A 14135-nucleotide genomic window follows, 5' to 3' on the forward strand; every position below is an offset into this window, starting at 1 on the left:
TAGCAAATTATAGTAACACGCTGATCCCGTGTAAAGATAAGAGAATACGACTGTTCTGCTCCAAAAGTGCTAGTTCGTGCAGGTGTCACACACCCCACGTCGTCACTACTCGAGTATAATCACAGATAGCAAAAATAACAACGGTGGTCAACGGGGTGCAAAGACATGGTGCACTTAGCTTTCTTTGGCCACTGGGTGGACGGCCTGTAATTAGTCTTTTTAGCCTCCACAACTGCTCCGTCGAATGAAGTGCTGGTTAGCGTGGTGACGAAGCAGGGAACTGTGGAGGCATCAGGCGCCGCACCCAGTCGCTGGTTAGCTGGTTAGCCGGTTCGCTGGTTAGCTGGTTAGCCGGTTCGCTGGTTAGCCGGTGTGCTGGTTAGCGTGGTCCCGCAGAAGGCAGCCGAACAGAAGTTAGGAAAAGGCTGCAAACAGAAAGCATCGGTGCACTAAACATGTCAGCTACCCCTCACCCTCCACCTTTAAACATGTCATCTTTACATATTTCATCGAGCACGTGGGCCTGCACAAACGGACTTTCCACAACAACAAAACAGCCATTTTTCGTCCTTCTCTCCCTACCTGCAAAAACCATATACAGGTTAGTATTTTAGCGTCACAGAGAGCAAATTATGCGCTAACCTGGAAAGAACAACAGAGAGTATTTCATTCCACAAACACAGACTCGTCAATAGCGTTAAATAATGATTTATTACCTCAAACAGCCTATGAATGTAGCACTCTCATGGAAGCAAAACCCGCTTCCTCCCTGGAATGGCCTCTGTTCGTCAACAGTGACAACAACATCCAGAAACCCCTTGTCGAATACTTATGCGAAGACCATCGCACGACGAAGGAAAGATTTGACGACTCGTCCTCAGCAAAACATGTGGCAGTGAGAAGGTGATAACTCGTGGAAGTTCCCCTAGAGTGCCGAATATTCTATTCGGTGAAATCCATCATACTCTAGAAACCGTCGTATTCGATCCTTCTTCTTCTGCCGCTGAGTGTCAAGTGCGCCGTCCTTGTGTCTCTCAGGCACAGACCACCTTGACAATAACACGTGACTGATCTTGTCACATATCAAGTTCAGCTATCCACAATTCTGCCTCGCAAAGCAGAATTAACCCCGAAAAAACCGTGCGCCACAAAATCCGTGCTCTGCGCTGTCAGCAAAACTCTGCCGTGTAGCCCCGACTCACGCACAGGCGCTTTCAGTCGCAATTGACCAAGAGAAGGCACCCCACTGAGTGACACTTTCTTGGTCTATGTCACCAGATCGTGACACACCTCCCCTCTTCAAGACGAAACCTCGGTTTCGCTCCCAGTCATGTTCTCCTCTACAGCTCGAGAGAGAAAATCGGCTCCAACATTGTTGGCGCCCGGAATGACGCGTACCGTGAATTGGTACGGTTGGAGAATCAACGCCCAGCGCATAAGTCTGGCGTTTGCCAACCTTGCAACCTGAAGATATTGCAGAGGTTGATGGTCTGTTTCCAGACAGAAAGGTCGTCCTCAGGAACGAGCAACCCCTCGTTTCACCCCTGATGACTGCCGCCTTCTCTGTCTTTGTTCTTCTTGTCTTTGTTCCTCTTGTCTTTGTTCCTCTTGTCTTTGTCCTTCTCCCCATAGGCAGTCCTCTCTATGTAGGCGCGCAGCAGGTTTGCGTGGTACAGGCGTGCTTTCCCGTGCATGACGATCCTGTAGTCGTTCTGGCCCACCTTCGCTGTCACCTCAAAAGGTCCTTGCCACTGCAGTTGTAGCTTGTTGTGTTTGACAGGTAGAAGTAGCAACACCCGTTCTCCAATCTTGAAGCTGCGCGGCCGTGCCTTGCGGTCGAATCCTCGCGCGTAACGCTGTGCTGCTCTTCCCAGGTTCTCTTGAGCCAGTTTGCAGGTCTCTTCAATCCTGTTCCTGAGTTCTACGATGTAGGTCGCTGTCGTCTGCACCTCCTCGTCAGCTTCTTCGTCCGTCCAAGCCTGACGCAGAATAGCCATGGGACCGCGTACCTGTCTGCCGTACAACAGCTCGAATGCGGAAAAACCCAAGCTCTCCTGAGGAACCTCGCGGTATGCAAAAAGCAGTGCTGGGATGTACCTGTCCCACGTGCGTGGTTTCTCCTGAGCCAGTTTCCTCAGCATGGTTTTCAAGGTACCATTGAACCTTTCCACCAGTCCGTTGCACTGAGCATGGTAAGGAGTGGTGAAGTGCTGCTCCAGTGATAGCAGTCGTGCTGCCTCCGCCATCACTCCTCCCGTGAACTGCGTGCCTCTGTCGGTGAGTACTTCTGATGGAATTCCCAGCCGGGACCACATGGTAACCAGTGCCTCAGCTACTCGCGTAGCTTCGATCGATTTCAGAGGGATCGCCTCTGGGTATCGAGTGGCGTAGTCCACCATGGTCAAAATGTATCTGTTTCTGTCCTCAGACGCAGGCAAGATGGGCCCGATGATGTCAACTGCCACCCGACGAAAGGGTTCGTCGATGAGCGGCATCTTCTCTAAGGGGACCTTCCTCACCCTTCCTTTGGCAACCACCTTCTGACACTTATCGCATGACGCACAGAAACGTCGGACATCCGTGCAGATGCCTGGCCAATAGAAGTGGCGCCACACACGGTCCGTGGTCTTCTTGGTGCCAAGATGACCTCCAAGGATCGAGTCGTGTGCCGTTGCCATGACTCCCTCGCGAAACTCGCGAGGCACGACAACCTGTTTGAAAGCACCTTCTTTATTGCTAAACTCACGGTAGAGCAACTTCTTCTCCCTGAGGAACTTTGACCTCCCATGCTTCCCGCTCAGCTTCACCTTCCCCGACTTCGCGTGCTCCCGAGGAGTAGCTAATGTCGGGTCAGAATCCTGAGCCTTCGCGAGAAGCGCGGGGGTCACGTTCCCCAGGGCAGCTCGTGCAGCAGGTAGGGGTTTGAGAGGTTTGTCCTCTCGCTCCGCCTGTGCCCGCGTGAGCACTGAAATGACGTCGGGAGACCGATAAACGGGAACCTCCCTGGTGACGCCGTCCACAAACTGGACACGGTTCCCAATGAGCAGGTCGCATGGAGGATCGTCCATGACGACGGCCACAATGGTCCCCGTGAACAACGGTGTTACGACCTTGATCACCGCCGTGTTCAGGTCGTAAGCGTGAGATGCCTCGGCCATTCTCACCCTGATGCTGTCTCCTGTGTAGGCCATAGCTGGAACTAGACTCGCCCGTACCACTATCATGTCTGCCCCGGTGTCCCGCAGACCTTCGCCCTTCACTCCGTTGACGTAGACGTTGCAGTGGGGCTGGAAATGTTTCCTGGAGCACGGAACGCAGAGTTGTGGAATCGTGCATGTGCTCGTGACGTCCCTGAACTCCTTGCTGCCAACAAAATGTACGCCCTTCTGGTCAGCCTGTCGCTTATGGCAGTCTTTCTTCACGTGGCCCCGCTTGTTACAGTAGAAACACTGGATGTCAGTTCTGGAACTTGATCCCTTGTGTCCCTGATCGTCCTTCCCGTCCTTGGGTCCTGAAGAACCTGAATTTCCTGATTTTCCCGGCCGTGAGCCTGAAGATTTGCCGGAGATCGCCTGGGAGTCCTCGTGTACTCTGATCCAATCGGCTGCCTCCTGAGTAGTCTTTGGCTGGTGCTCCTGCACGAAGGTCACCACCTCAGGTCGCAGGCTGGACATCAGTTGTTCCATGACAATGAGGTCGGCAAGGTCGTCGACGGTCCAGTTCTTCTCGGCCATCTCCACCCAGCGCCGCAGGTAAAGATTTAGACGTGCCACAAACTGATGACTCAGCTCGCCGCTCAGTCTCTTGCTGTTCCGCAGACGTCGTCGGTAGGCTTCCGCAGTCAGGTTGAAGCGCTGGAGTAACGCCTTTTTTAGTGCCTGATAGTCCCTCGCCTCGTCGTCATCCAAAGCGTTGTAGAGCTGCAATGCGCGTCCTTTTAAGCAAGTGCTGAGGCGGCTAGCCCACGTGGCCTCTTCCCACTTCTGGTGAGATGCAATACGCTCAAACCGGCGTAGAAAGTCGTCGAGCTCGTCTTTGTCATCGTCGAACGTCGGCAGTCTCGTACGGTCAGCAACAAACGTCGGCGCGCTAGCCTGAGTAAGCGTACCCTTCTCTGCCTGTAGCCTAGCTAGTTCTAGCTGGTGATCGCGTTCGGCCTGTTTGTCCTGTCTGTCACGTTCGGCCTGTCGTTCTCTTTCTTGTCTGTCAAGTTCGGCCTGTCGTTCCTGTCTCTCAAGTTCGTCTTTCTTTTCCTGTCTGTCACGTTCGGCCTGTCGTTCCTGTCTCTCAAGTTCGTCTTTCTTTTCCTGTCTGTCACGTTCTCTTTCTTGTCTGTCAAGTTCGTCTTTCTTTTCCTGTCTGTCTCGTTCTGCCTGTCGTTCCCTTTCTTGTCTGTCAAGTTCGTCCTTCTTGTCCTGTCTGTCACGTTCGGCCTGTCGTTCTTGTCTGTCAAGCTCTTCTTTTCTCGTCTGTCGCTCTATGTCTTCCCTACGTTCCAGCTCCTTGCGTTTAACCAAACTACGCGCTCTAACGCGTGCGTCACGCTCTGTCTGTTCCTCGCTACCAGGAGTCTCAAAAGTTATTCTCCTCGTAGGAGATCCCCCTGTAGCCATGGTTAGTTTAGAAAAGCTTTATCACACAAGTAAGTCTAACGCAGCTATAGCTAGAACACGCGGTGATGAAACAATGGATACAAAAATCCAGCAACCAGAAAATGCAGAAGAAAAATCCAAACGGTGTAGAACAAAACGCGTAGCCTACTTTATGGCTGCTTTTTGCGGTAAAACCAAGTGTTTCCCACAGCCGTGGCCTACTTTATCGGCTGCTTTTTGCGGTGAAACAGAGTGTTTCCCACAGCCTTGGTTAGGACAGAAGTCCTCGGACCCTTCCCCCCCCCCAATTCCAACAAAGTCAAAATATGGAGAAAAATCCAAGTAAAACAAGACGATAGAAATGTAACCTGTTACAGAATGCGAAACAACAATGTAGAGAACAATGAGTAAAACGAATAACAAATCCGCTAACCCCGCTCAGCGCTCTGCAACGGAAAACTCTGAACGTACAACAACAAAGATTCACAAACAAAGGAAAGGGAAGTAATCACAGTTAGCGCATACAATAGCTCACAAATTACAATTTACATTTCCTGCAAGATGTGAATCGCTTAAGGTGTGGTATATGATCAAAACTATACAAACAAGAGGCGAAGCCTTCAAGGCTCACGTAAAAAATAGACAAACAGTAACACAAACTCAATCACTCCGTCACACATACACACCCACACACCCACACACACAGTAAGCTTAGGTGACGACTGTGCAAGAAAGAGAGACACTAGATCTAGATCTGTCTGTGTCTGCATGTAGCCTACTTACAGGGACACGACTGCCAAATAGTCTCGGCCCGCTCAAAATAACAATGACCGAGACCACACACACCACGCGAGAGAGAAAGACTACAGGGAGGCATGCCGTCATGATGCATTAATTGACGTCAAACACTTTTGACCGTGACGTAATCTTATGCGAGCTTTATCCATAGTCTTGGATAACCACTCACACATAGACTCGGAAATGTTAAAGTTTCTACCACAGACATACACACACACGCACACACGCACAAACGCACGCACAGACAGACAAAGTTACGATCGCATAGGCTACACTTACGTGAGCCAAAAAGGGTAGCACCAAGCAGAAAATAAGTCGAGCACTGACGAGATTATCTGCTCTTAGTTATCCTTAATTGGTGGGTCTTTATCAGTTGGAAATTAACTGAGTAAATCCCGGCTTGGCCCCCATGTGTCACGTTTCAATATATCACTTAAGGTGATTATGAAACGGTTAGTTACTACTAACTAACTAACCACACCACGATCCACTCTCGCAGTCATACAATTTAATAGAGACAACAAAAGTATAAGTTTCAGACGCCTGTTTATGTAAAAACTCGCCACCTCCCTCGAGACTTCACTCAAAATATGTTCTTTTACGTTCACAAAACGTAAAAAACCCGTGGTCACTGACAAAATGCCAGTTAGAATATAGCAAATTATAGTAACACGCTGATCCCGTGTAAAGATAAGAGAATACGACTGTTCTGCTCCAAAAGTGCTAGTTCATGCAGGTGTCACACACCCCACGTCGTCACTACTCGAGTATAATCACAGATAGCAAAAATAACAACGGTGGTCAACGGGGTGCAAAGACATGGTGCACTTAGCTTTCTTTGGCCACTGGGTGGACGGCCTGTAATTAGTCTTTTTAGCCTCCACAACTGCTCCGTCGAATGAAGTGCTGGTTAGCGTGGTGACGAAGCAGGGAACTGTGGAGGCATCAGGCGCCGCACCCAGTCGCTGGTTAGCTGGTTAGCCGGTTCGCTGGTTAGCCGGTTCGCTGGTTAGCCGGTGTGCTGGTTAGCGTGGTCCCGCAGAAGGCAGCCGAACAGAAGTTAGGAAAAGGCTGCAAACAGAAAGCATCGGTGCACTAAACATGTCAGCTACCCCTCACCCTCCACCTTTAAACATGTCATCTTTACATATCTCATCGAGCACGTGGGCCTGCACAAACGGACTTTCCACAACAACAAAACAGCCATTTTTCGTCCTTCTCTCCCTACCTGCAAAAACCATATACAGGTTAGTATTTTAGCGTCACAGAGAGCAAATTATGCGCTAACCTGAAAAGAACAACAGAGAGTATTTCATTCCACAAACACAGACTCGTCAACAGCGTTAAATAATGATTTATTACCTCAAACAGCCTATGAGTGTAGCACTCTCATGGAAGCAAAACCCGCTTCCTCCCTGGAATGGCCTCTGTTCGTCAACAGTGACAACAACATCCAGAAACCCCTTGTCGAATACTTATGCGAAGACCATCGCACGACGAAGGAAAGATTTGACGACTCGTCCTCAGCAAAACATGTGGCAGTGAGAAGGTGATAACTCGTGGAAGTTCCCCTAGAGTGCCGAATATTCTATTCGGTGAAATCCATCATACTCTAGAAACCGTCGTATTCGATCCTTCTTCTTCTGCCGCTGAGTGTCAAGTGCGCCGTCCTTGTGTCTCTCACAGACCACCTTGACAATAACACGTGACTGACCTTGTCACATATCAAGTTCAGCTATCCACAATTCTGCCTCGCAAAGCAGAATTAACCCCGAAAAAACCGTGCGCCACAAAATCCGTGCTCTGCGCTGTCAGCAAAACTCTGCCGTGTAGCCCCGACTCACGCACAGGCGCTTTCAGTCGCAATTGACCAAGAGAAGGCACCCCACTGAGTGACACTTTCTTGGTCTATGTCACCAGATCGTGACATAGGTGACAGTGTATTTTTCGCGTGGCTTTAAATTGATTCGACCTTTTCACTTTGACAGTAAGAACAACTTACGGGTGCAAGGGAAGCGTTCTGGACAGCGCAGTGACATTCTAAAAATAGTAACGTAGAAACGGGAATATGGATTGAAGCCACGCGGACGGGCGCTGTGGCGGGGTGGTAAGACGTCGGCCTCTTAATCGGAAGGTCGAGGGTTCGAATCCCGGCCGCGGCCGCCTGGTGGGTTAAGTGTGGAGATTTTTCCGATCTCCCAGGTCAACTTATGTGCAGACCTGCTAGTGGCTTATCCCCCTTCGTGTGTACACGCAAGCACAAGACCAAGTGCGCACGGAAAAGATCCTGTAATCCATGTCAGAGTTCGGTGGGTTATAGAAACACGAAAATACCCAGCATGCTTCCTCCGAAAGCGGCGTATGGCTGCCTAAATGGCGGGGTAAAAACGGTCATACACGTAAAATTCCACTCGTGCAAAAAACACGAGTGTACGTGGGAGTTTCAGCCCACGAAAGCAGAAGAAGAAGAAGAAGAAGAAGCCACGCGAAGGAAGGGAGATAAACGGGGTGAATCGCGAGACAGAGACAGACAGCGTGGCGGTTCACCACAATCACCTTTGAAGGCGAAGTCCTGTCAAACGGGATTGAGAATTTTAGAGCTTATTTCTTAGCCCTATATTATCTGTTGTGGCTTCTCAAATGCCAGAACATACAGACAGACAAAAGCCGCTAGACCCCATCACAAACAGAACTCTATAATCCACAGGTGTTGCTTACACACACACAAACACACACACACACACACAGAAGCCGTAATGTATATGACTAAGTGCCAAAAGGTGCGCACGAAAAGCGGACAAAGGGGCTAAAAAATAAAAGTTGACAAACACGACTGATATTGTGATTTTTGTTAAGACAACAGATGCTGGAACCCAATTACGAAAAGAAAAGATAAATTTACCCAAATGATTTTACAAATAACGATAATTTTGTTCGTTATATCATTCAAAACGGCACTGAGTCATAGCATTAAGGTTATCTCGCACGTTTTTAAAGCTAGGGCTTTGAAACTTGGCACACAACCAAAGTATAATGACCTCCAGGTATGGTGCACATCACACTAAACAACATTGAATTTCAAGGTCACAGCGAGGTTAAATTTCCTTTGCAAACTGGAAAATTGTCGTTGTCACGTCTTACATGTTTTAATACTAGATCAGTTAGACTTTACATACTTCACATACTTTCAGCATTTTTATAAAACCTCATTAAAAGTGACCTGCTTGTTAATCTTTGTCAAAGTTCAAGGTCACAGCGGGGTCACATCTGGTCCAAATGTGGAATATTTTCAATTTATTCAGCGCGTTTATAGCACGAGCTTTGAAAATACACACAGTTCTAGTGTATAATGTTCACACACGATTAAAGTCTGGTTGAAAAAGTCAAGGTCACAGCAGGGTCGCGTTGAGGTCAAACATATACATTTTTCAATGAGGTTTTCTCATATGTTTTTGAAGCTAGGGCCTTGAAACTTGGCACACTACGCAAGTTAAATTAAACCTCATCAAATTCCAAGGTCACAGTAAGGTTAAAGATCCTTTAAGGATATTTTCTAAAAAAGGTGACCGCCTGGTTAATGTTTGTCAAATTTCAAGGTCACAGCAGTGCCATCTGGCTTAAACTTTGAAAAATTGTCAATTTCTTCAACTAGTTTTATAGTGTTTGAAGTCATTCACACATGATGAAAGTCTGGTTGATAAAATCAAACGTCAAGGTCGCAGCGGGGTCGCATTGAAGTCAGACACATACAATTGTCATTTTCACGAACGCCTTTTAAGCAACACCTTTGAAACTTCACACATTCCAAAGTTTTGATGTTGTTTGGTTATAATCAAAGTGTGGTCAATTTCCATGATTGAGAGCATTCAGAGGGGTCAAGTTGAGGTCACACAAAAGAGATTAAATTGTCGACACAACAGATGAGACTGGCTACCACTGTTTATTTTAATACACTTTTATGCAAATTTTAAATTGTGTTCAACCATATACACCAAACTCACCCAAACTCCTGAAACATCCAAGAAAAGGAAAAATGTGTCCAAGCAAGGAAAAACGCCATTTCTTCAAAGGCTGGAATAACTACAGAGGCAGCCGCGTCATTACACACAATGCAATTACGTCATACATCATACATTTCTATGAGTCATGTTGAATGGAATGGTGGCATGTGCCTCTATTCTAGCTAACAACAAAGCTGAAAAAATGAATATTATCTGTTTGTTTTGTTTGTTTTACCCGTACGAGACCTTTCTGTGACCTTGACATGTGACAAGGATCTACCTTAACTTCTTTAAGTCGGAGTTGAGAGTTGTGTGATGTTTGAAGGCTCTCCCTTTAAAAAAAACTGAGATAATGATGCATTTTCGTGTTTTTGATTTGCCCATGTGACCTTGAGATTCGACAAAGGTCAACAAGACTTTAACCGTGTATGGGGGCTATTAAGCCCAAAAATGTGAACTTTCAAGGTTCTTGCTTTGAAAAACTCTGAGAAAAAGGTTATGTTTTTTTTTTTACCCACACGAGACCCTGCTATGACCTTCACATTTCTCAAGGATCAACCTTGAATTCTCCATGTTGAACAATCATTAAGCAAAAGCGTTGTTTGAAGTTTGAAGGTTCTAGCTTCAAAAATCTCTGAAAAAATATGTTTCATCCGTTTTCTGAACCACATGTGACCCAGCCGTGACCTTGAAATCTGACAAGGGTCAACAAGACTTTTACCATGCATGGGGGCGATTAAACCCCAAATGTGTGTGAAGTTTCAAGGTTTCAACTTAAAAAACGTCTGAGAAAAATATACATTTTCCTTTTTGGACAATGTGTTGCACGCAAGACAACACGACAAACGCTCGTGTTATCATTCTTTTACTTTAAGGTCGACTTGCGTGCCCGCTCTTTCGCTAATCTCAATTAAAATTCATCTTAGAAGTTCGGTTTTATTACGCTTTTAATTAAGAAGATTAAACTAAGACAACAAATAGTTAGTTTTACCCATTAAACTCGATAAGGTAGTGACATTTTATGTTGAACGCAAGAAGGTGTCGCACGCAAGATCTGAAAAAATGTTGACGACATAATTTCAACACTTGATAGCGCAATCGTGGTTCGTGATTTCTTCACAAATTTTGAACACAGAATGTGTCACGTGGTTCCGTAAATGAAGTAGATCTTTGTACATGTAAATTTTGTTTTTAAAAGAAAATAACCGTTAATTACCGAACATTTTGTCGCACGCAAGATATGACGAAATTTTCAAATCGTTTTCAAAAATGCTGTTCAAAAGTTCTGCAGTCTTTGCTGGATTACTTGAAAGACAGCAGTTTGATACACCGTTATCGCTTGACGTGTCGACATCAATTCCAGAGTTTTTGAAAAAGAAATTTAGTAAATATCTGCGATTGAAAAATGTATGCCGTGATGACGAATCATCTTGCGTGCGACACCTTAAAATTCGGTTATCGAAAAAAAAAAATTCTCTCGAGATTTAGATTTGACGTTTGGTCTCGTCTGTAAAGCGATGTTTCAGGCATTCAATCAAACTAAATGCAATTCATTTGTGCTTCTTGTTATTTTTCTGTGGCATATTCAAAACACGAGGTATCACGATGTCCTTTTTCAGATGGCCGGTTTTGGCGTTATTTTTGACTTTAAACAAAGATAACTTCAAAACCGTTCAAGTCAGACACACGAAATTATGTCCACTATCTCTTCGCACATTCATCCACACACACACCAATTTTCAGCAGACACACGTTTTTAGAAACATTTTTATTGTAAAACAAAGTCGTCTTCTGTTCTGTGAGCACCTTTTGGCACTTAGTCATATCTATATCTATAAATATATAGAGATAGGTGACTGTATTTTTCGCGTGGCTGTAAATTGATTCGTCCTTTTCACTTTGACAGTAAGAACAACTTACGGGTGCAAGGGAAGCGTTCTGGACAGCGCAGTGACATTCTAAAAATAGTAACGTAGACTGAAACGGGAATATGGATTGAAGCCACACGAAGGAAGGGAGATAAACGCAAAACACTGGAGAAGATAAGGAAGAGTTACTGGGAATGGTGAAATGAACAGAAAAACCAAAATCGGTTCAGCGCTGCGCGCTGAGAGCACGTGTTGAAATATCTCATCGATGATATTGTGTCCGGGGTGTAGCTGAATACGGTGTCCAAATTTGAAAAAGATCCACCGAGAACTTTGGCGTTGTGATGTGGTCTAGCGGCTTTGGTGTGTCGGTATGGGGGCCCGGGTAGCTGAGGTGGAACCAAAATCGGTTCAGCGCTGCGCGCTGAGAGCACGTGTTGAAATATCGACCAGGTTGTGTCCTGTCCCGGGTGTACCTGAATATGCCCACCAAATTTGAAGCAGATCCATCGAGAACTTTGGCCGTGCATCGCGCGCACACACACACACACACACACACACACACACACACACACACACACACACACACACACACACACAGACACAAGTCGTATATATATATATAGATACTAGATGAATACCCGCTTCGCCGGGTAGCCGGGTTCGCCGGGAAGAAGTAGAGCTGAGTGGTGCACCGTACGCCGGGTGAGTGGCGCACCTAAAGCCCGTCCTTAATTGAGCCCGTAGTCGACTACACCACGGACCTCTATGCACAGAGGTCCGTGACTACACGAAGCTTCGCGAAGTCTTTGTACCGAAAACCCGCAGCTGCGGCGTGATACTTTGACCTATCCTTAGCGGATTATGACTTTTATTGAGATATTCTGCAGTAATACAGTAATACAGAAATGCTGCGAAAAAAAACGGGGTTTCTGCAGCATTTCTGAATAATGTCATCATTCGCCGAAGCATCGTTTGTTTCTGATCTACAGCAAAATATTTTACTGCAGTATAATAGAAGTAAAGAATGCTTTGCGCTTTTGACTGTATTTACAACACAAACACAGGGTACAGTACTCTGCAACACATAAAACCCAAATACAACATGTGTCCATACAATATCGCTGATTTATTAAAACACAGCTGCGGCCATTGTTGATTTTAATCAACCAATTTTCTTGTTTTTCTCTTGAAATAGGTAAAGATTGCACCACCAATGCAGCACAACACGACCAGACCGGCGATGACGCCTACGGCGATTATTGTGGGCGAATACTCCTTTCCAAAGTCGCAGCATCCTCCTAAGCAGCACTCGCTGGGCTTTGCCTGCGTGCATTCCTCCGTGAGGTCATTGCATTCCTCCCTGGAGGTAGCTTTTTCCCCTAATAGAGTAGTTTTCGTTGTTCGTCTATAGGAGCACCTGTTAAAAATGCAAACTCTATACGTTCATGAGGATTTACTGTCTTTGACTGACACAGTAGATGCTGTATTGTCTGCGCCTTGCACATTGACGTTGGAGGCGCATGCAGAACCCTAGAACCGCGCACGTTTGAACGAAAGTAATCATCTTTCATTTTCCTTGAAACTAGAAATTGACGAGTCAGTTGGACGAAATACTACTGAAGTCTTCAATCCTATTTTTCTGTTGTTGACAGTTGTATCTAAGTCTTTTCTATTTGGAAATGTTGTCCGAGGTTTACAGAAAAAAACCATAATTGCTCAAAATGATCATTGCTCCAATAAATTATTTAGTAAATCAACCTCAAATCTCAATGTGATGATGTATTCAGGTTTTCTTATCATATGTTCGGCTCCCGTGTCACAACACAGTATGGTGTCGCTCGGTTGTTAATTGAAAATTATGTCATTTTGGACATGGAACCGAGTGCCAAATATACTTTACCCTTTCTCACCGAGCTCAAACACTCAAAGTCAAAGCAACTGACACAAGTTAAATTACCCGGTTCTTTATTTCCATAAGATGATGAGGGGAAAATGTGGGAAAGCGGGGGTTTACCTTCAAATTCAAAACTTCCAATGTAGGCCTATTACTCTCTAGAACTAGAACAACCCAAAACAACACTAAATCCTTTACTCTAAAGCTATGCTTTAGATTCCCACTCTAAAACTATGCTTTAAAACAATACTTTAAATCCTCCCTCCAAACTACACTCCAAAGCTCTATTCTAAATCCTCACTCTCAACTTTAATAAAAAAAAATTAAAAAAACACAATAAAACTCTAATCTAAAACAAAGGAAATCTAAAAAACCCTAAAAAAAACAATTCTTAAAAAAAAAAAAATCTAACAGAACCTCTCTAACAAAACCCGACTAAAATCCCTCTACTAAAATTAACTGCACCCCTCTAACGAAACCTAATCTACAAAAACCTAACTGAACCCTCACTGAACCCAACTAAAAAACCTGAACTAAAACCCCATCTACGAAAACCCGTCTACGAAAACCAACTGAATCTAACTACACCCCTCTAAAGAAAACTAACTGAATCTAACTACACCCTTCTACCAAAACCCCGTCTACGAAAATCCAACTGAACCCTTCAAACGAAATCTAACTGAAATCCCGCCTACTAAACCCGTCTGCGAAAACTTAGTCTACGAAACCCGTCTACGAAACCCTAGTCTACGAAACCTAACTGAACCCTAACTGAACCCAACTAAAAAAAAACTGAACTAAAACCCCATCTACGAAAACCTAGTCTACGAAACCCCGTCGCACACTCCGCCATCCTGCAAATCACAGAATGCACGCCGTAAGCATACGTAAACAACTCCACAATGTCAACTACCACAAACTAAATCCTTTAACAACAGCAAAACACATCGATCATTCCTTCCAAATAACATGCCTACAA

At 45.5% G+C, this 14135-nt stretch overlaps 1 protein-coding gene across 3 annotated transcripts in view; it reads left to right on the plus strand.

Moving 5' to 3' along the window:
• Nucleotides 1-14135, plus strand: part of LOC138952138 (protein CutA homolog) — a 33711-nt gene that overhangs the window by 7944 nt on the left and 11632 nt on the right. The window contains exon 2 of one of the 3 annotated variants that reach the window (XM_070323732.1): nt 12458-12628. The exons of the other annotated variants lie outside the window; for them this stretch is intronic. Coding sequence (XP_070179833.1) covers nt 12458-12628 — 171 coding nt within the window. The remainder of the gene's footprint in view (nt 1-12457; nt 12629-14135) is intronic. 3 annotated transcript variants of the gene reach the window in all.

This window comes from Littorina saxatilis, linkage group LG17 (assembly GCF_037325665.1).
Source record: "Littorina saxatilis isolate snail1 linkage group LG17, US_GU_Lsax_2.0, whole genome shotgun sequence".
NCBI classification, from domain to species: Eukaryota; Metazoa; Mollusca; class Gastropoda; order Littorinimorpha; family Littorinidae; genus Littorina; species Littorina saxatilis.